Genomic DNA, 23811 nt, shown 5'->3' with positions numbered 1-23811 from the left:
GGTTCAAGCCCCGCATCGGGCTCTGTGCTGACAGCTCAGAGCCTGGAGCCTGCTTCAGATTCTGTGTCTCCCTCTCTCTCTCTGCCCCTCCCCTGCTCATGCTCTGTCTCTCTCTGTTTCTCAATAATAAATAAACATTTAAAAAAATTTTTTTAAATCACTCAAGGGGCTCCTGGGTGATTCAACCGGTTAAGTGTCCAACTCTTGATTTCAGCTCAGGTGATGATCTCATGGTGGTGAGATTGAGCCCTACATTGGGCTCCATGCTGGGTTCTGCACTGGGCGTGGAGCCTTTTTTTTTTTTTTCAATTTACATTCAAGTTAGTTAGCATATAGTGCAACAATGATTTCAGGAGTGGATTCCTTAATGCCCCTTACCCATTTAACCCATCCCCCCTCCCACACCCCCTCCAGTAACCCTCTGTTTGTTCTCCATATTTATAAGTCTCTTATGTTTTCTCTTCCTCCCTGTTTTTATATTATTTTTGCTTCCCTTCCCTTATGTTCCTCTGTTTTGTATCTTAAAGTCCTCCTATGAGTGGAGTCATATGATACTTGTCTTTCTCTAATTTTACTCCAGTTCCATCCATGTAGTTGCAAATGGCAAGCTTTCATTCTTTTTCATTGCCAAGTAATACTCCATTCTGTGTGTGTGTTTGTGTGTGTGTGTGTGTGTGTGTGTGTGTGTGTGTGTATACCACATCTTCTTTATCCATTCATCCATTGATGGACATTTGAGCTCTTTCCATACTTTGGCTATTGTTGATAGTGTTGCTATAAACATTGGGGTGTATGTGCCCCTTCAAAACAGCATACCTGTATCCCTTGGATAAATACCTAGTAGTGCAATTGCTGGGTTATAGGGTAGTTCTATGTTTAATTTTTTGAGGAACCTCCATACTGTTTTCCAGAGTGGCTGTACCAGTTTGCATTCCCACCAACAATGCAAAAGAGATCCTCTTTCTCCGCATCCTTGCCAACATCTGTCGTTGCCTGAGTTGTTAATGTTAGCCATTGTGACAGGTGTGCAGTGGTATCTCATTGTGGTTTTGATTTGTATTTCCCCGATGATGAGTGATGTGGAGCATTTTTTTCATGTGTCAGTTGGCCATCTGGATGTCTTCCTTGGAGAAGTGTCTATTCATGTCTTTTGCCCCTTTCTTCACTGGATTATTTGTTTTTTGGGTGTTGAGTTGGATAAGTTCTCTATCGATTTTGGATACTAACCCTTTATCTGATATGTCATTTGCAAATATCTTCTCCCATTCCATCGTTTGCCTTTTAGTTTTGCTGATTGTTTCCTTCCTGTGCAGAAGCTTTTTATTTTGATGAGGTCCCAGTAGTTCACTTTTGCTTTTGTTTCCCTTGCCTCTGGAAACTTGTTGAGTAAGAAGTTGCTGTGGCCAAGGTCAAAGAGGTTTTTGCTTGCTTTCTCCTGGAGGATTCTGATGGCTTCCTGTCTTACATTTAGGTCTTTCATCCATTTTGAAGTCTGGAGCCTGCTTTAGATTCTCTCTCTCCTTCTCCCTGTGCCCCTCCCCCCCCCTCAAAAAATAAAAAATAAAAAAATTATCACTTAATAATTCCAATATCATCAAGGATAAAATTAAGTATTTAAAGGATAATGGGGGAAATGACTTGTTTAGAAAGTACGAAATGATGGTATAAATCTGAAGTTTCTACCATAATTTTAATATTTAATGGGTTTTGAGAGACAGACTCAGGGGGAGGGGTAGAGAGAAAGGGGAACAGAAGATCCAAAGCGGACTCTGTCCTGATGGCAGAGAGCCTGAAGCGGGGCTCAAACTCACCGCTCAAACTCACGAACCGCAAGATCATGACCTGAAGTTGATCGCTTAACCAACTGAGCCACCTAGACGCCCCTACTATAATTTTATTTTTTTGAGGGGGAAAGGGGTAAGAAAGAGGGAGAGAGAGAATCCCAAGCAGGCTCCAGGCTCCACATTATCAGGGTGGAGCCGACACGGGGTTCAAACCCATGAATGGTGAGATCATAACCTGAGCCTAAGTCGGAAGCTTACCGACTTTAAAATTACCGTAATTTTTTTTTTAAAAAAGATAAATCTACCTTTGGGGCGCCTGGCTGGCTCAGTCAGAGGAACGTGCGACTCTTGATTTTGGGGTCATGAGTTTGAGCCCCAGGTTGGGTGTGAAGGTTACTTAAATAAACTTTAAAAAAAGATAAATCCACCTTTATTAGTGAGACATCTGTACAACATAATGTTCCTTGCATAAACAGAGTGTCTATCAGCTCAACACTAGGCCTGGTATTTTGTGGAAAGCAAAAGAGGCCCAAAGTCATATAATTCATACAAAGAGTCAATCACTTCATGTAAGCTCTGCATGAGCAATAAAACAAGCTATAGTTCATTATTAGAATATGGTGGTCCTTTTGCCTTCAAAGTCCTCAATTTGATAAATACTCATAATTCTCATTTCTTTCATAGTTTTCACTAATTCCATGCAAGAATGGCCATATTTGATTATGCTGTTGCTTTGGCAATTTGGCAAAAGCTTTGACAGGAAGAACAGACCTAAAAAGAAGACTCAGATTTTTCAACAGATGCATGGATGGATGGGAGTGATGGAGGAAGGATGCCCTTAATGGGATGGGCTTGCCTTTTTCTTTAAAAACAACATGAATGCTTTGATCTGGTGAGTGACTGATAAGAGACATCCAGGGGCGCCTGGATGGCTCAGTCAGTTAAGCATCTGACTTTGGCTCAGGTCATGATCTCACAGTTTGTGGGTTTGAGCCCTGTGTCAGTACTGTGCTGACAGCTCAGAGCCTGGAGCCTGCTTCGGATTCTATGTCTCCCTTTCTGCCCCTCCCCCGCTCTCTCTCTCTCTCTCTCAAAAATAAAAATATATATTAAAAAAAGACATCCACATAGGTACTAAGTGTTGGATAAACGGGGATGTTCTAATAGTCAAAACAGAAGCCCCATACCATCTGAGAGGAAAGGGGAAAAACTGGTCGTAGCTTGATGGAGGAGTGAATACTGGCACCGGGAATCTTCCTTTCTGTACTTACCACTCTAAGGCGCTCGAATCTAGAGGGAACTTTCAGGGAATACTGCCTATTCTCCAGTCCAGTGCCATCCAATAGAAATATGTGAGCCACGTGAGTTGTTTTAAATTTTCTAGTAGCCACATTAAAAAAGTAAAGACATGGGTGAAATTACTTTTAGTATTTTATTTTACCCAGTATATCCAAGATGTTGTCATTTCAACATGTAACCAGAAAATAAATTAATGTGCTAGTTTACATTTTTTATTAAGTCTGAAATCCAGTATGTATTTTATAGTTATAGCACATTTCTAACCAATTCCAGAAGTATAAGCCCCCCACCCCCCACCCCAAGGCTAGTACATGAATGGGAGAAAACTTGAAGCTTCTTCCCAAAGTCCTATTTGTTTCTCTGGTTGTCTTGAATGCTATGTCAATTGCAACCTGACTTTTAGCAGGCCCCAGTCCATTTCCTTGCATGGACCTTCCTTCTGAAAATTAAATCACTGGATCTAGAGCAATATATAGATTAGACCCCTCAGCTTTTTTTCCTTAGATTACAACTGAACCAAACTGCTCCTGTCACTCATTTTCATATTCGCTAATCCTTTCCCCTATTTACCTTCTGAATATATGGATAGTCATAAAGCAGCTGCTAGCCCTGCTTTTGCACATTATAATCTCCCCCACATGACTAACCCTCCCCATTGTATCCTTTTCTAAAAAGATCCACAAAGGCTCCTAAATGGCCTAACCTTTAAATGGTCACAAATCACATGGCTTGAAGGTGACTAATAGAAAAAGTTCAGTCCTCAGGACTGAGTCCACAATTTCAGAAGGTTCTCCCCCACATACCCCGCTGATGAGGGGGAAAGAGAAATTCCCTCAGAAGCACAGATAAGACACTGTGCAAGCAACCCATTCTTCTCACCTTCAAATCCTACCCATATTTTCCCCACTGTGGAACAGAGGCCAGGCCAATTTACACTCCTCTCCAATAACCCATAAACAAAGATGGAGATACGACTGTGGGCTGAGGTTAACATTTTATGAAACGTGAGGGGAGACTTTCTGCAAAACAGGGTTTGCAGTGAGGCAGTCGTAGGTTCAAATCCCAATTCTGTCATTTATTAGTTATGTATCTTCAGGTGCCTTAGTTTCCTCATTTGTAAAATGAGAATTCAAATCTACCTCACAGAATCATCGTAAAGATTAAGCAAGATACTGCAAGTAGAGCTTGTGCATATAGTAGGCACCCAGGGAATGTTATTTACCTTTCCCTCTTGGCCATTTGAACAAATTAACTAGCACTTCACACAGCTAAATATGGATCAATCCTTTTTATTAAACACCTAGATGGTAAAATATTAAAATGTTGATGTGAATAATAGCTGGTATTGAATATTCAAATTCTAAGGGAACTCCTTAATTAAGTTTTAAGATAACATCTGTACATCTAATCCGTGCCATGCAATAAAACAGCTCTTCCTCAAACAGCTTTTTTTATAAAGTCAATATGTTTTCAGGAGAAATTCAGAAGTTGCTTTTAAGAACATTAACTGAGAGCGAGTTCCCCTTTCACAGCAAATTAGACATTATTAGAGCCAAAACTGCCCAAATCAGTATGGTTCCTATCTCTTCAGACTTTAATCAAGATGTTTCTCTTTATATTGGCAAAAAACACTGCTTAAGTGGGACTCCTGCATCCCCAGTAAATGTAACTGGGCATTTGGTAGTTGGGAGAAAATTGGGTTTGACAACACCCAGAAGCTCATGAGGCCATGTGCCTTCTTCTCTCAGACTTCCGCATTTGGGGGCAAGAAAGGGGAGTTACTTTGTCGACTTCTTTCAAAACATTTTACAAAATATAAAATTTGTACCTTGTAAATCACAACATAAAATAAGTACAGGGCTAAGTGTCCACATTTTACTAGATTTTAGACCTACTATTTTTAAAACAGAATAAAGCACTGCCATTGACAAATATTTTCTAATCCTGGGCTTTTTGAAAGCTATTTAGGAGAAATTAATTTGATGAGTTAGAGACAGCCATTATCCCACTAAATGAAACTGTTTCTACTCTATATTCACATACATTTCAGGCTGAACTTTCTGAAATCTAAAATGCTTACACAAGCAAACTTCAGAAAGATCTTAGTCATGCAAAAGCATACTTTTTCCTAATCCTAGATAAACCAACTCTCTAAGAAACCTTCCAGAGCCTACAGGGCAAAAAGGACTCTCCTCCCATCCTCCTCATCCTGTCCAACCTAGTCCAGATGTTTAAATGAACAGTGAAGTTTGGCTTTACAAAGTGAATTCTGAATGGGGCAGCTTTTGACCTGATGAAAACAGTACCCAGACCAAGAAGTGCATACAAAATCAGATCATGAGAAACTAAAAATTATTAAGACATCAGTGCGTAGAAACAGACATTTCAAGCCCTGATAGAAAGTGCACAGCTCCTTTTGAAAGTTGTCTCAAATTTAAGCTCAATCACAGGTAGTATCAATCCAACATGCAGGTTCATCACAAAATCATCTCACTGGTTTGCAAATTTCCAAGCCTGGGGGGGGGGGGGGGGGCTTTATCATGCATCAGCCTAGGACAACCCCAGCATTTGGCGACAAAGACAGAAAGTCTCCTTTTGAAATAGAAAAGTGGAAAGAATAAAAACAGATTGCCCGACCTCAAAAGTCTCCCCAGTATGGCTTTCCCTGAGGCAAAAAGGGAACTGAATTTGATTTGTTTTCAAGGAGTATGTTTGGAGAAATGGCACTTCCTCCAAGAAAGCGCTTACATGATTTATTGCTTAAAACGGTCTTTTGCTCATATGCTTGTGACAATCAGAAGAAATTACTTATTTCATCATAGGAGATTAAATGAAAGTTCATAGTTATCACTCACAATCAAGTCCTGTGATAAAACATTAAAATTAGAAGGAAAGAGGGGCGCCTGGGTGGCGCAGTCGGTTGAGCGTCCGACTTCAGCCAGGTCACGATCTCGCGGTCCGTGAGTTCGAGCCCCGTGTCGGGCTCTGGGCTGATGGCTCAGAGCCTGGAGCCTGTTTCCGATTCTGTGTCTCCCTGTCTCTCTGCCCCTCCCCCGTTCATGCTCTGTCTCTCTCTGTCCCAAAAATAAATAAAGGTTGAAAAAAAAAAATTAGAAGGAAAGAAAATTAATCTTTGTAACTTTTCGATTTAGAGTTATTTCCCCCTATGACAGAGTTCTGGGAACACTTACAATGAACCTGAAGGGAGTGAATGATTATACCCCAAAAGTCCCCTCTATTACATATTGGCTGAAATTAAAGTACTTTAAAATTGAAGAATGGAACAAGAAGAGCAATAAAAAATATGATGTAGAAATCGTGATTTGTTTTACTTTTAAAATGAAATTTTAAAATGTATAGGATAACTCATTTAATTAGAGTGAGGCATGTCATTCTTTAACAACTGGGTTTTTTTGTTTGTTTGTTTTTATATTTATTTATTTTTGATAGAGACAGGGCACAAGTCAGGGAGGGGCAGAGAGAATGAGACACAGAATCTGAAGCAGGCTCCAGGCTCTGAGCTGTCAGCACAGCGCCTGATGTGGGGCTCGAACTCACAAACCATGAGATCATGACCTGAGCTGAAGTCAGACGCTTAACCGACGGAGCCACCCAGGCGCCCCAACAACTGGGGTTTTAATTAGAAAAAAAATTTTTTAATTTTAGAGAGTGCACACACATGAGTGGGGAAGGGGAAGAGAGAGAGAGAGAGAGAGGGAGGCGGGGGGTGGGGGGAGAGAGAGAGAGACAAAAAATCTTAAGCAGGCTCCATGCTCAGCACAGAGCCCAACGTAGGGCTCGATCCCATGACCCTGGGACCATGACCTGAGCCAAAATCAAGAGTCAGACGCCCAACTGACTAAGCCACCCAGGCACCCCTTAATTAGAAATTATTTCACTAATTAATCTTTTATTTCTCAAAGTATTCAAGGATAAAATTTGGTGTCCTTTCATTTTTCACTCCAAGAGGCAAATATTAATAGTACTAATTAGTTTGGATGTTTTCATCTATTTTTCCTCCCCATGACCTGTTCTAATGAACATGATATTACCAGGAGAATTCCAGCAAATCATCTCCTGTATATTTATCCATACATAAATTATATTCTCCAAGAGGCCAACCTTTTAAACCAATCAACCAATCAACCCAACCAACCTACCTGTCTAATAGTGTCAATATAGATTTAAAAACTGGTTCTCAATCACATTCATTCATTCCTGTTCTGATGGAGTTCCAGTACTTTACAAGTACTTAATTAGTTTTAATATAATATTAAACAAAGTAGTGTTATAGTTCATTATAGGTAGTCATTCTTTTACCTGCTACAAAAAGCATAATAAAATATACATACAAAAGTATAAAAACATAATGCAAAATATACATTTACACGCATCGGTCTCCATGTTGAAAGACAGGATTTCTTTAAGAACTGTTGCTGAGAGACTGAGATATTAAGAATACAATTATATTTAATCTAAATACAATTAACAACATACTAAACACAAGTGTTCTGAAGGGCTTTCCAAATATATTTCAGTGGCCTAATTCTTACAGGTTATAGCTTGAGTAAGCTTCTGATTGCTTGAGACCTCAGAAGTGATGGTTATAGTGACACAGGATGCATGCATTTTCATTTTTTTCCTTTCATTATAAATCAGGTTTAGTGGATACTCCTTTAGAAATTGGAACATTTTGAGTCTCCTGAAGAGCCTTGAGAGACATATTCTCAAAATTAAGGAACCTAGATAAACAAAGTTAAAAATATTTACTATATTTTGTTTGGGTATACATTCATTTCATATTCCCATTAATATATAATTGCTACATGATTAATATTCTCACAACAAAAAAGTGAAATATTTTACTGTAATGAAACACATCTGCAAATTGAGTCATTTGCCATTCTTTTATCTTCCGAAGCACTATGCTTAGAAATACTGTATCCTCAGTAGCTGATTTGTATGCAGAGGAGGAACTTGGCTAGATATAATCATTATTTGACAAATGCCATATGACCTTCTGTTTGGGGACTATCAAATCTCAAATTGGAAATGTTCATGACTACCCCTGGGATAAATCCAGCTGCCTGTTTTGGGTCCAGAACATTCACACACAAAAAAAAAGAACAAGAAAAGGAAAAATGCAGCTGCCAACAAACCACCACCAAACCACTATAATAGTCTGCTAGAAGAGGGCTGAACAGGCCTTTATATTATTGCACAATGGGACAACCTTTGAGTTGGAATGCTCAATCCTTGCAACTCCAAGACATCTGGATTTTTTTAACCTTCTCACATTGGATACAATCTAAGCAATATTTTTATATTTAGCTCATGTGTAATTTGCAAATTTTAGTGACTGAAATTGGAAAAGTATTAGTAACTTCCCAGTGGCTTTATAAATTGGTATTGGGCTGTAACCATTACCCAGGTTTTCTTAAATGTCAATTTACCCACTAGACTGGAAGCTCCTTAAGGGCAAGGGCCACCTGTGTATTATTCATCTTTGTGTCACGTCACCTAGAAGCTAGCAAATATTCAATAAATGTCCATTGAGCTGAACTGACCTTGGCTGACTAAGGATGTCATATACACAGAAATGGCAAGATTGTAGGCTGACTTGACACAAAATTAATTTGGAAACTAAAAATGAACCGAAGACACATTGCCTGAGAGAAAACAGGCTCTCCCTGTATTCGTAATCTCAGGAATGTGGGTAAACTAAGTTTCCTTTAAACGCAGCACAAAGAGGCTGACATGCTAGTTTAACCTCTTTGAATTAGCTTTCCTGCACGACCTTATGCTTAGAAACTGATCAGGCTCCCAGTGTAGAGTGACACCCCTGATTAACACCATGACCTGAGGCCTCAGACCCAGGGGAAGGAGAAAACATACATATTTAGTCCACATCACCAAGGCAACACAGTCACTGTACCTCAGCATAGTAGGAAAAACAAGCACAGATGATGATGTTAAATATTTTTAAAGTGTTCCGTACACCCACTGTTAACAGTGGTTAGAAACAAGGATAAATTATTTCAGAAACCAGGCAATTAAAGGTTTTAACTTCTCTAATATGCGAGTGCTTTGTTTTCATTGCCATCACTCCATAGGCAATCTTGGTCAATTAACATTAACTTAGTACCAACAATAAAGGTTCAAAGTTCGGTTTTGACATCAGTGACTCAGATATTTTCTTCTTAAGAACACCAGGTGCTACAGGCCTCAAATAGGGCGTCTCATCCCTCAAATGGAAAGACATCTGACTTTGAAACCAGTAAGTCAACATAACATGAGACCTGCTGAAGAAACATACCCGGAAAGAGGATTTATAAATGGGCTACTGAGGAGACTATTTACACTTTTATACACCAGGAATAAATAGGAAAATGTAACAATACGGAAAGTTGTAGGATATAACTGTCATAACAAAAGCAAATATTCTACAAAGAACTTCAAAAGGCTATAGAAAGTAAAATATCAGGGCACCTCTATGGGCTAGGAAAGATTTTGGCAGACATAAGCATTGTAACTAATGATGAAGCAAGAAAAATTCTCTAAGCCTTACCCCAGCCCAGATGAAATACTCCCCCAAATTTTCAACCTTCCTTTACTCTTATCCAAGTTCACCAAGAAACTTCCAGTTTCCTAATTGTTTACCCTAAGCAGACTTAGCACTATAGATGAACACATTTACATTCTAATGTGGGAATCTCCAAGTCTTACAAGTTTCATTTAGTGGGAGATGGTTTCTCAGTCTGAGGGTCAGACCCTGGATCTACAACCTTCACCTATGTTGTATCTTGGGAGGCCCAGCTGCAACAGCCAGCCAAATGGTCTCCCTCTTTTTACTATCCACCCTCACCTTTCTCACCAACTTCTAACTGTAACACAGGTCACCACAATCTTGTAAATGTCTGTATCCATCTGAAAAATAAAACCACATGTCACATACTTGTAAACAACCAAATGAAAATGGCTGAGACACTAGAACAGCGAGATTATTAGGAAGAAATGCCTATTGTCACTATGTAAATTCATAACTGCTCCTTTAACTTCCAAAAGAGCTTACTGTTCTTACTGAAATAAGTCCATGGCCTTCATATGCCACTTAGGATAGGACATACACGCTCTTTGGGGGAATACAGTAAGAACCCAAATCTGGAAGTTCTGGGCATCTGTGTAGTATGAGTTTACCCAGCTTCAGGCCAGGGCACTAAATAAATTGAACCTGAATCTCTTCAAGCCTATCTGTGTACAGGTCATACAGGGGACATAAAAACAAGTTAAATTACTTTACAGCGATACAATCAACAAAATCCAGAATGTGGGAGAAAACTCTGTAAGACAAAACAACCAGATTCCTTCAATAATTAATTTAAAGGGAAAATACAAAGGGAGACCTTCTAGATTAAGAGACTTAAATAAATAACAACTAAATGCAATATATGGACCTTGTCTGGTACCAATTTCAAGCAAACCAATGGTTAAAAAAATGAAAAAGAGAGGCAATCAAGTTCATTTGTCACATATTTAAACAAGATATTTGATCATATTAAGAAATAGTTCTTTTTTGGGGTGTGATAACGATATTTTAGGTGTAATGATGTTTTTAAAAAAATTTAGCTTTTAAAGATACATATTTAAGTTACTGTGGATAAAATGAGATATCTGGGATTTGCTTCAAAATAATCAGGGAGTGGGGTGGGGAAGGAGTAAATGAGATATAGATGAAGTAAGATTTGCCATGAATTGAAGCTGGGTGACAGATACAGAAAAGGTCCATTATACTACTATTCCCCACGTACTTTTATATATGCTTGAAATTTTCCATAATGAAAAGTTTAAAAATGACAACCAAACAAACAAAAAACACACACAAAAGAGAAGAGGCATTTCTAGGGTAATAGGAGAAAATTCCCAGTCCAGCTTCCAGCCCCATTAAGTAGCCAGATTCTCTGGGAGGTCGGCAGGTTCATCTACCAAGTCCTGCCCTTCAATTTTACATTATTGGCCTAAGAAAGGACATTAAGTTGTCTGAGTTTGATTACTTACCAGATACCTCTTAATGTCCAAGTCTGCTACCCAATTTTAACTGGACTTTAAGAAAAATTAAAATAATTTTTGAAGCTAACAGAATTTTAGCATCTGTTGAATTTATTCAGCATAACCACAGAGGTACTGTCTTCATGCTGTCACACACACAAACACAGATACAGCACAATATCCATATTTAGCCATGTGCATTCCTTCTGAGGCTCATTTATATGTCTTCATATGCCACAGCCCATCATTTAAATAATGGATATTTTCAATGCCAATTCCTTTGTTGACTTTCTCACTGTGGAAGGAGAAAAGCACATAAACATATTGTTATGAATTTTTATAGGCTTACTTATGGTAAATATAATTCCGAGTGCATTGCTATTTTGCAATTATTGAGCCCCATGCAGGGAATTTATTTATTACATTAACGTTATTGACTACATTAAATGACATTACTCTGCTGCAGTTCCTGTCTTAAAATGATTCTAGTGATCTAACTAGTGGGCCTTATAGAAACAAAGTAATGATGTCACCATACCAGGAGAACATCAGAGTGTTGTAATTGACTGTGGAACAAAATTAACAGGATTAATTTGGTCGTCAAATGAGTTCCAAGTTTTTCAATATATTGACTACGTTTTGGTAAATATCTTTAATACTTCCTTAATAATCTATACTACTAGGTCAAAATAGAAGATAAATACCATGTGGTGCTGAACTGTGTCACGGTTTTAAAAATTAGTAGCACAACATTCTTCCCCCCAATTAAAAATTTAAGTCATACTGAATAAAAAGTTCCTGGGGCACCTGCGGGGCTCACTCAGTTAAGCATCTGACTCTTGATTTCGACTCGGGTCATGACCTCATGGTGTGAGATGAGGCAGCATCAGGCTCTGCGCTGGGCATGGAGCCTGCTTGGGATTCTCTCTCTCCCTCTCCTTCTGTCCCTACTCCCGCATCCACACGCAAGCGCGTGCGTGTATACCTTCTCTCGCAAACAAAAAAAAATTTTGTTATTTCCTAAAATACCACACACATACATATAAAACAGCTGTGTTGGCACCCGGTTCTTTTCAGAGTGCTTAAGAAAGAATGTAATCCTGGAGACAAAATAGGTTTCAATGGCTTCCAAAGTGTCTGGAAAAATCAGAAACGAGGCTTCTGTGCTTAAGTATTTGTAAGATGTGATATGAATGACAGCAAATTTCACCTGTAATTCTGATGCTTCCCGCATAGGTTACCCTTTCTCAAAAGCCAAGGGGGCCTAATGTGAGACTTACATATCTTCTGCAGACATCTTCATGACTCCAACACACAGAGCATGCTGTTTTCCTTCTGCCATGATTGCCTGAAAACACATAGCTAAGAAAACTATCAAAATGCCTTGGAGAGGGGGTATCAAACAATGATCACGTTACTAGTTAAGCCACTTTGAACCCATCTTGTATCCTCACCCAGACCATCAACTCAATTGAGGGCAGAGACCTAGCAGAGTCTGTGGGCACATTGTAAATATTCAATAAATGCTAAATGAATGAATCTAATAATCATTCTTGGTTTTTAAGTTAAATGTTAATACCATAACCCAATGCCAACAAAACCAAAATGAGACCTGCAAAAAAGATAAAATTTTTCATGTAAATATTAAAAACTGTGAAATAAATAAACATGATTTGTTCTAATGTTGTAATCAATGAATGCCGGTTTTATGTAATGGACACATTTTTTTTTAATTTTTTTTAACGTTTATTTATTTTTGAGACAGAGAGAGACAGAGCATGAACGGGGGAGGGTCAGAGAGAGAGGGAGACACAGAATCTGAAACAGGCTCCGGGCTCTGAGCAATCAGCACAGAGCCCGACGCGGGGCTCGAACTCACGGACCGTGAGATCGTGACCTGAGCCGAAGTCGGTCGCTTAACCGACTGAGCCACCCAGGTGCCCCATGGACACATTAAAATAATAATTATACCCCCAGTCTATCTGTAACAACCCAGTGTGTGTTTCAACCTTTCTAGAACAACCAAAATGTTCCTGGTTATCATTTGAAGCATTTAGAATGTTACACATTGCAGTACATATTTTACAAAGCAAAATTCCCAGGGTACACAGTATCTCCCTGCACTAGTTTTGCAACTATCTAAAAGTCTGTAATTATTTCAAAATAAAAATTACTTTAAAAGCAAAGGTTAGGCACTTGAAAATTCTTCCATTTAAGAGAATCTCCAGAACTATAAACCTACAACACTTAGAAAAGTCAGAAACATTAAAAAGAAAACCTGTCCTCACAGAATACTTTTCTCCATCTCATTTTCAATTCATAGACTCAGCGTTCCAAAAATATTTGAGCACCTATTATGTGACCAGTATCTCTGTCGACACAAGCTGTTCCTAAGGTACCAACATACACCTTATACAATCTACCCCTTAAACATAACTGCCACACAGAGGACACTGGGCAGTGTCGGGAGACTAGACAGTCTCCTTCAAGTACAGGACACACTCTTAAACCCACTCCAATGGCCTTCCCACTCTACAGTGATTTCCCTATACCTACCAAGTATTTTCTCAACCTGATGCAAATGGCCCCTTTATGACAAAAGAGAAGATCTCCTCCTCTCCAGACTAGTTGACAAAAACCTATTTGATCTAGAATATAGCTAAACACCACTGTAGAAATGAAAATTATGCAAAATTACTCAGTTACATCATGAGTTTTAAGGACTATCTGAAACTTTAACATTTATCTTTGAGAAAATATGTTCTGAGGCCCAAACATCCAACTTAAAAATGATCTGTAATATAGGGGCGCCTGGGTGGCGCAGTCGGTTAAGCGTCCGACTTCAGCCAGGTCATGATCTCGCGGTCTGTGAGTTCGAGCCCCGCGTCAGGCTCTGGGCTGATGGCTCAGAGCCTGGAGCCTGTTTCCAATTCTGTGTCTCCCTCTCTCTCTGCCCCTCCCCCGTTCATGCTCTGTCTCTCTCTGTCCCCCCCAAAAAATAAATGTTGAAAAAAAAAAATTAAAAAAAAAAAAAAATGATCTGTAATATAAAAGTTGGGGATTGTCAGTATTTCCCACTACCCACTTCTAACACTCTACCTGGTGCCTAAGCTATTTTCCCTTTTGAGTGCTTTTACTCCAGTGTATATGGATAAGCCAACTATAAAAGTAGCAAGCTGATGGGGGCGCCTGGGCGGCTCAATCAGTTAAGCATCCCACTTTGGCTCAGGTCATGATCTTGCAGTTTGAGTTTGAGCCCCATGTCAGACTCTGTGCTGACAGCTCAGAGCCTGGAGCCTGCTTCAGATTCTGTGTCTCCCTCTCTCCCTGCCCCTCCCCTGCTAACGCTCTGTCTCTCTCTCTCAAAAATAAACATTTAAAAAAATTTTAAAAGTAGCAAGCTGATGTCTAAAGAAGTGATCCAATCATATCATATATAGCCTCTCCATTAATAATCTAGAGTTTCAGGGGTGCCTGGTGGCTCAGTCAGTTAAGCGTCCAAACCTTGATTTCAGCTCAGGTCATGATCTCACAGTTCGTGGGTTTGAGCCCCGCATTGGGCTCTGTGCTAACAGCATGGGACCGGCTTGGAATTCTCTCTCTCCCTCTCTCCCTGCCCCTCCCCTACTTGCACACACGCACACTCTCTCCCAAAACAAATAAATAAACATTTTAAAAAATAATCAAGTTTTATACTGTGTCCTGAGTCTGATAACATTGGGCAGTAACTGGGCTGGAATGCAGCTGGGACTTCTTATTACTTGTTCCCATTTAACTTCTAAGATGGGACACAGAAATGATGTTATTTCCCACACATTGAAACGCAACAAGAAAGGCTGAAATGATGTTTTTTCCCACATCTTGAAATGTAACAAGAAAGTCATGAGACAACAGTAGCGGTAACCTCCAGAAAAGTACATCTAATCTTCTCTTGGGTGATAGATCTTCCAGTAATGACAAAAATACTGTGAATACATTTTTCAGCAGTTATAGCCTGGGAAGGATACAACAACTGTATCTACTGCAGCAGGGTAAAGTTGAGCTCCAGGAGAAGTTAAGCCTGGACACATGATATTTGCTCCACTGAGAACAAATTTGATGGCTCCTTTATCAACCTGCTGGTGTGGCAGGATAAAAGGATCTAGAAGAAAAGAAATACATCACATAAATTAATGAGACTAATGACTCAACAGAAAAAGGCAAAGGACATGAGCAAATATTTCCCAAAATTACAGTATTCTGAAAAATGCAAAATAAAACTGAAACACCATCCTTCATTTATCAAGTTGATAAATATTTTTAACAAAAGTAATTCCCAGTGCTTGCAAGAGTTTAGGAAAACTAGCATTTTCATACACTGCTAGAAGGCTTATAATGGAGCACAACTTTTCTTTAGGACTACGTGGCAACATGTATCAACAGCCTTGAAAAGGTTCATACTCTTTGACTTGGTAATTCTCTTTCTAGGACTTTATCCTAAGAAAACATTAGAGGTATACAATATATTTAGGCAGAAATATAATCATTGCAGCACTATTATTTACAATAAAAATAAACTGGAATCAACCTCAATGTCCAACAATGAAGAGATAAATGACTTAAGGTATGTCTATAGTACGTATATAATAGAACAATACTTTTGGAAAATATGTATTACTCTGGGAAATGTTCATAATATAATGTTAAGAGGAAAAAAGTAAAATAAAAAAAATACCAAAGAGATCAGTGGTTGCTAGGGAGTGAGAGGAGAAAAAGCAGGAAGGGACAAATAAGTGGAGCAGAGGACTCTTAGGGCAATAAATTATACTATGATACTATCATATGACAGTATCATAGTGATACTGTAACAATGGATACATGACATTATGCATTTGGTAAAACCCACCAAATGTACAATGCAAAAAATGAACCCTAATGTAAACTATGGACTTTGGTTAATAATAATGAATCGATATTGGTTCATCAGTCATAACAAATGCATGACACCAAAGAATAATAAGGGAAGGGTGGTAGGAAGTATATGGGAACTCTTTTTTCTGCTCCATTTTACAACTGCCCTAAAAAATAAAGTCAATTAATTAAAAGCTATTTAACGGAGAGCCCAATTTAAAAAGGAAAAAATATTTTTAAAAAAGGAAAAAATATATAAACACACATACACAATATAGGAAATAATTGGATGGAAGTACACCAACATACTAACCATGGTTATCTCTAGGTCATAGGAATACAGGTGATCCTATTTCTGCACTTTCCAATTCTCTAGAATGAACACAAATTCCTTTTATAATCCCAAAAAATTTATTTGTGTGTGTGTGTGTGTGTGTGTGTGTGTCATAATCTAAGGATTAAAGGATCCCTGAAAGATTCAAAACAATGGCTGGGCAGGGGCGGGGGGGGGGGGCGGCGGGGATTTTTTAGACCTCTCAGGGCTTTCTAGGAATATTAATAATTGGTAAAATTCATTCACTTTAATGTCTTACCACTAGCCCTCCCACTATTCAGAGTATAAGTATTTTTTCTACCAAGACTACATATTAATTTAAACATCTTATTGAAAAAAAGAAACCTGAAACAAACATAATTTGTTTTCTAGTTCTCCATCCTCATTAATACCTGCCCTTTAATAATAATGATGATGATGATGATCTTGAGCATGATGATGATAATATACAGTAGCAGTGGACAGTTACTTAACAATTACTACATCATTACAATGGCTATCATATATTGAGCCATTACTGTGTTCCAGGCACTGCACGCACGAATCTCATTTAATCCTCACAATCCTGGGAGATATGATATACAATGTATCCATTTTTTTAAAAGATAAGGAAATATAGCTTAAGGAGTGCCTGGCTGGCTCAGTGGGTAGACCATGCAAATCTTGAAGTTGGGGTTGTGAGTTCAAGCCCTGTGTTGCGTGTAAAGATTATTTAAAAATTTAAAAAAATCTTTAAAAAAAAAAAGGAAATAAGGCTTAAACAAGTGATGACCTGTTTAAGTGGCCTGGCAAAAGTGACACACACTGGAAATTGAACCCAGGTCTGCCTAACTCCAAGTATGCTTTTAACCACCATATTATCCTGCTTCTTGCACATCAATAACTTTAGGATGTTCTAAAAGGTTGGTTCCCAGCAAAATATTATTAAATAGGAACATCCTTCTATTCCAACTTATTATACAAATGCTTAACATACAGGAAAACCATTAAGAATAGTTTGATGAAGGGGTGCCTGAGTGGCTCAGTCAGTTGAGCGTCCAATTTCAGCTCAGGTCATGATCTTGCCCTTCAGAGTTCCAGCCCTGCATTGGGCTCTGTGCTGACAGCTCAGAGCCTGGAGCCTGTTTCAGATTCTGTGTCTCCCTCTCTCTCTCTCTGCCCCTCCCCTGCCTGTGGTGTAAGTGTGTGTCTCTCTCTCTCAAAAATAAACAAACATCAAAAAATGAAAAACAAAGAATAGTTCAATGAATACTTGGACGCCACCCACTGAGATTGAATAATTGTTCATTAACGCTTTGCTCTGTTTGCTTTATCTCTATTTATGCACACACATTTTGTCCTCTACCATTTGAAATTTCAAACATAATGCTTCACCATAAATAAGCACATATCACCTAAAAATAGTCATTCTCCTACATAACCACAATACTATTATCATACCTAAAACTGTAACAATAGTCCCACAATATTGTCTTATAGCCAAACCATATTCAGAGTTCCCCCCAAGAGCCCTAAGAAAGTGTTTTTTATCTTTTTTGTGGGGGAAGAGGGAGGGCTTGAATTTTGCTTTTCAAACCAGGATCTAATCTAGATTCATGCAATACATTTGAGTACTTTGTCCTCTTTTAGTTGAGTAGGAATTAACGCCACCAGAATATTTTCATTTTAAGCTTTTTCCACTGCATCAGGACTGTTTCTCTTCAATGTACTTTTTTAACCTGATGAAATCAATACTTAGTCAAGTAATTGTAAATAATTCTTTATAAATACTAAAACGATTCACCTCTTTTAAGATTTGCCTCACTGCTCCAGACCTCTGCTCCACCATGTAATTCAAAATTTATCTCATCTTACCAAAAACCAAACTCATTAAGTTACCACTACCACCTACACAGCCTTCCAGTCACTCCCCTTCTTTCTGCCTCTTGGCTAGAATGCCAGAAAGACACTGGTTTGAAAAGCAGAAATTTTAACTTCACAGTTGAAAACCTCTTGTGCACCAGGATTTTATCTCCTTTGAATTTTCTTTTGTAATGTACTCAATCTAAAATGTGCAAATGTAGGTATGTAACAAACATTATTTTGTTTCACAACAGCTGACCTTGCCACCCAACTAACAATAACTGGGACTACCGCAATTAGCCAATGCTTTCCCTTAGACAGAGTTAATCTCTAGGAGGCATATCTAGATACGAACTTAAAAAACGGAAGTGCTCACAGCACTTATCACAGTCTGTGAATAAACATTCATGTAATGATCTAATTGTCTATTCTTCCAACTAGACTGTGAGCTTCATAAGGACAGCGACCATGTCTGCCTTTGCTTCCCATCATATTCTCAGTACCTAGCTCAGTACCTGACACATAGAAGTTCAATAAATACTTGCTGAATGAATGAATGAATGTTCTTTCTTGGCCTTTCTGGACCGCATAATGAGACAATATGCATTTTTCAGATTTACCACAAGACGGGGATTCATTTTAGTTTCATACCCCATATCACCTAGTATTAATAAATAAGTTAAGTACCAGAAGTCACTTTCAACTCCCCTTATATCTTTCCATTTCCCCAAATATGTATTTTCTAACAAGACTTACATTTGTGAAGTAACCTTAGGGTTGGATAAAAAGGCCCTTCTCTTTGTCTAAAAAACAGTAATTCTCCATTTACTGTAAGGATTTCTATATGTTCATGGCTGTAAGACAAATGTCACAAAGTACCAAGTTAGATATTTTCTTCAAAAAATGAATATACCAAACACCCTTTAAATAATAACAAATATGAAACATATATATACAAAGATACTGCAGCCTCTTTTTAATTTCATTAAATATCCAGGCAAAAAAAAAACATTATTTAAATTGTTTCATCTACCATACCAGTCCAGTAGAAAAAAAAATTTTTTTTGATCTACTGTAATTGTATTTCACATTTTGTTATTTTAATTTCATCGTTAGATAATTCAATAAAACAAATATTTACAGTACAAACTGAAATAAATTAAATCCAAGTCTGAATAAAAACATTTAACTCTTTAATAAAACAATTAGTACACAAAGCCACATTTTTCACAAACATGAAGAAACACTTGACAATACGAATATTGTTTTAGAATTATTCTATTTATCTGCTCCTATAATCTACCAATGGTTAATGTGACAATAATTCCATTTTTTATGAGTGCAATCTAATCATACAATATTAAGCTATTCTGAGCTGTGCATAGAGATAAATAAAGACTTACCATCGAACCATTTTGACAGGATCTTTCTTAGGCATGATTTGATTAAGCCATGGTTCAATACCTGGAAATTGCTCTATCAATTGGTTCTTAATACCCTTTATAACTGAGGTTTTCAACTGGATGCAGTTAGACACGTTTTCTTTTTCATCAAATCTGTCAAATGATTTTTGCAAGGAAAAAAAAAGGGATTTCTAAGCAAAAATATCAGAATAGCTAAAAATATTGTTTTAATTAGTCATCTATTCCCAAGTATTTAGATGTCTAAAATAATTATGAAATAAATTGTTTTAATATAATTTCCCTTTTATTCTGTCCAGCACAAAACCAGTGTCTTAATACAATATTAAACTGTCATGTATACACAATGAAGGGGAGGGGCAGGTGGGAGGATGTGAGGCATATTTCACATTATAATCTGTAATCAGCTACACAAATGCCCTTCCTGGAAAACCCTACTCAATTCTACCCAGGAAGAAACAGTTTCCCACCTATAACAAAACCTGTGTACAAAAAAACAAAAACAAAAACAAAAAAAGTAAAATAAAACAAAAAACCCTCGAGCATTGAGATACAAAAGACCAACCCAAATAAAACCTAGGCAATTAGCCCCTGCTAGGCTATGTAATCTGCTGAGATTTTTTTTTAAGTGATGACGATGACTTCTAAGATTTCTATTTATTTTTGCTCAAAATGTCATGCACAAAACCCACCTTCCTTTGCCCATGTTCCCCCTTTGCTTTTTGCGTCTACCAAATCTGGAAGGCAAACCCACTAAGTAGGTTCCCAAAGAATTTTTGTCTTCCTTATACTGAGTAGCCTATGGGGCAATCACGCTATTTTCAAGACAAGGTTAATCTGGCAGCTAGGCAATAGGCATGACAGGCCGCTTGCTTCCTGTCACCCAGACTCCTTCACTCCCATGACCCAGGAAGTCAAGCCTTCCCTTATTCAGTTCATAACTAATAAACATATGGCAGTGAGTGCAGGGCTCTCCTCTCAGCTAAAGAGGATATACCCTTAAATCACAGTACAAGGATGTGATTGGTAGAACCCTAGGGATGGCGATAGGACTGGGAGAGGAGGCAAAAGAAAAAGAGGAGTAAGGAAAAAGAAAACGAGGGTGGGAAGATCAAAACCCGACTGAAGATTAGGGATGGAAAGCTTAAATGTTGCAAGTTGCGAGTAAGAGCATAGTACTCCAGAAAACCTTAGTGAGGAAGGATGGCAGGGGCGGGGGAGAGAGAAAGAGGATCTTTGCTCTCGCCCTCTTCCCCACCCCCACCCCACCGACTTTGTGAGCAGCCAGTGGAGCCCACAGCATGTCCTTACTTCTTGAACATGATCCAAGGTGAAGGGGGCGACGATAGGGAAGGGCCCGGAATGGGGGGAAAAAATTGAATTAGCAAGGGTCCGGCAGATCCCTTCACACGAGGAAGGCCGGCACTGACAGTCAAGAGCTGTTGTCGTTATCCGGAAAGGGAGACAGACAGCCGCACTTTACGGTTCTCAGTGAAATGTGACTACTTCCGCTCCTCTGAACACGTCGGCATTTTTGCCGACTCTTTTGGGGCTACCGATTCCTCTCCAGAGAGGAGAGCTGGAAGGGCGGGACTAGAAAGGGAAGAAGAGATAGAGCAAACATTCTGGTTGCAGGAAGAGAAGAATGAAGGGGGCGGGGAAGTCAACCAAGGCAGCATTTATGGCAGTTGCGTCAGTTACGGGCTCCTCAAAGGGTCAAGAGTGTTCTGTGTTTGGTTGCTACCTGCTGTTAACCTAAGCAATTTCTCTAATGGGAACGATTTTTGTTCCCCGAAACAACCGAATGGACTGGTGCTTACCGACCACCGGGAACCCAGGCAAGCCTCACGGCATCTTGTTAATGTACTCGTGGGCTTGCCAGGTTTAGCAAACAAAAATACAGGACATCCAATTTTTGAATTTCAGGTAAACAGTGAATTGTTTTGTTTTGTTTTGTTCTTTTGTTTTTTTTTTTTTTAGTTTGCACCTCATGCGATTTTTGGGACATACTTATATTTTTAAAATTTCTTTGTTATCTGAATTTAATTGGACGTCCTGTATTTTAATCTGGCAGCCACACTCACCAGCCATAGTGAGGTGACCACATAGAATTATTCATTCGGTTGTTGTCCCCTGCCTCATCCCCATACCTATAAATTGGGCTATAACTCAAGGGAGGTAATTTCCTTGTCGATAAAATGGTCTCTAGGCAAGTAATACAAGATTAATTTTTTTAATGTTTATTTATTTTTGAGAGAAAGAGAAAGCGTGCATGTGCGCATGAGCAGGGGAGGGGCAGGGAGAGGGAGAGAGACAATCCCAGGCAGGTTCTGCGCTGTGGTTGCAGAGCCTGAGGGGACGGGGTGGGGGGAGTGATTCAGTTCCAGGAACTTTGAGATCCTGACCTCAGTCCAAATTAAGAGTGGGACGCTTGGGGCGCTTGGGTGGCTCAGTCGGCTGAGCGGCTGCCTTCCTCTCAGGTCATGATCTCACGGCTCCTGAGTTTGAGCCCCGCATCGGGCTCTGTGCTGACAGCTTGGATCCCGGAGCCTGCTTCAGATTCTGTGTCTCTCTCTCTCTCTCTCTCTCTCTCTCTCTCTCTCTCTCTGTCCCTCCCCCACTGATGCTTGCTCTCTCTCTCTCAACAAATAATAAAACATTAATTTTTTTTTTTAAAGAGTGGGACACTTAACTATGCAACCCAGGCACCCTCAGACTAATCCGATTGAAGAGATAATAGTTAGGGCCACCTGGGTGGCTCAGTCAGTTGAGCGACAAACTCTTGATTTCGGCTCAGGTCATGATCTCGATTGGTGAGATGAGCCTTGAGCCCTGAGTGGAGCTCTGTGCTGACAGCTCCTGGTCTGCTTGGGATTCTCTCCCTCTCTCTGCTCCTCCCCTGCTTTCCATCTGTCTCTCTCTCTCTCCAAATGAATAAATAAACTTTATTTAAAAAGAGAGAGAGGTAACAGTTAAACACGTTTTACTAGTGTAACTTCAAAAAAAAGAGTGAATCGGGATGCCTGGCTGGGTCAGTCAATTAAGCAGAGGTTAAGCAGACTGACTGGAGATCTCAGCTCAGGTCTTAATCTCAGGGTTGTAAGTGCAAGCCCCGTGTTGGGCTCCACATTGGGCATAAAGCCTACTTTTTAAAAAATAGCCAAGAAACTATAGAAACGTACAAAACCTAACTAAACAGACACCACCCAGGTGGTGGAGTGGATTTGCACTCACATGTAAAACAAACAAACCAGTCTCCAGGGAGCAAATAGTATATATTGGGGAGATAGGCACTTAGAGCAATCACAACAAACGTATGTATTTGAATTGTACAACTAACTCACTTTTCCTGGATTCTATGGTAAGAACGATCTTCTAATTATAATTTAGCTTCTCATGAAGACCTGCCTGGCAAGAATTCGCTATTTTCAAATCCTCATGCACAATTGTTCATCTTTGTAAATTAATGAACTGTCATTTTGGTTTATACATCAGTCTCTTGTCAACTTCCTTAGCATGACTCCACATTCCTGGCATCAATCAACTCTATGACATTTAGAATATTGAGTTTATGAACATGTAAAACTGAAGCCCAGACCCCAAGCTGTGGTTGGTGCTACACTGTCAGGCTTCTTGCCAAATAGCTTTCCTCTCCTGGCACATCACCCTGGGAGCGTGCCATGTAACAACAAATACATTAAAACAGAAATAAACAGGTATTAAGTGATTTGAGATGAGTGTAAAAAAGATCATACTGAGGGCTCCTGGCTGGCTCAGTCAGTAGAGCATGCAACTCTTGATTTTGGGGTTGTAGGTTCAAAGCCCACGTTGGGTGTAGAGATTACTTAAAAATCTTTAAAAAAAAATACAGTTTATTTTCTTAGGCGAAACATATTTCAAGATTTATTAGCTTTATGGCTTTGGGAAAGTTGCTTTATTTCTCTGAGAAATTGTCATAGATCTTTAAAATGGGAATTGTGGGGGTGCCTGGGTGGTTCAGTTGGTTAAGTGTCCAACTCTTGATCTCAGCTCAGGTCTTGATCTCAGGGTCATGAGTTCAAGCCCTGCATTGGGCTCTGTGCTGGCAAAAAAAAAAAAAAAAAAAAAAGTTAAATATTTGCAGTGCTAGGAATAATAGCTTTTAATTCTATAAAATTATTCATACTCTATCCAAATTATGACAAATCTCATATCC

General features: G+C 39.0%; 1 protein-coding gene across 4 annotated transcripts; it reads right to left on the bottom strand.

Annotated features, from left to right (window-relative positions):
• Positions 1–7278: 7278 nt before the first annotated feature.
• Positions 7279–21262, bottom strand: MCTS1 (MCTS1 re-initiation and release factor). Of its 4 annotated transcripts, none has more exons than XM_045471085.1 (6): positions 20309–20508; positions 19599–19751; positions 18952–19049; positions 15137–15270; positions 12410–12477; positions 7279–11424 (listed from the first exon to the last, which is right to left on the bottom strand). In XM_045471085.1, exons 1-6 carry the CDS (start codon positions 20320–20322, stop codon positions 11343–11345), a joined length of 549 nt encoding a protein of 182 aa, XP_045327041.1. In that variant the 5' UTR covers positions 20323–20508; the 3' UTR covers positions 7279–11342. The 4 variants fall into 4 exon arrangements, with proteins under 4 accessions (XP_045327041.1, XP_045327042.1, XP_045327038.1 ...); XM_045471086.1 differs by lacking the exon at positions 20309–20508 and adding an exon at positions 20928–21253 and having other exon boundaries at positions 11223–11424; XM_045471082.1 differs by lacking the exon at positions 7279–11424 and adding an exon at positions 11436–12114 and having other exon boundaries at positions 20309–20887.
• Positions 21263–23811: the final 2549 nt, after the last annotated feature.

The sequence above is a fragment of the Leopardus geoffroyi genome, chromosome X (assembly GCF_018350155.1).
Source record: "Leopardus geoffroyi isolate Oge1 chromosome X, O.geoffroyi_Oge1_pat1.0, whole genome shotgun sequence".
Classification (NCBI taxonomy): domain Eukaryota; kingdom Metazoa; phylum Chordata; class Mammalia; order Carnivora; family Felidae; genus Leopardus; species Leopardus geoffroyi.
The sequence above is the reverse complement of the archived record's forward strand: the minus strand, read 5'-3'. Positions and strand labels throughout refer to the sequence as shown.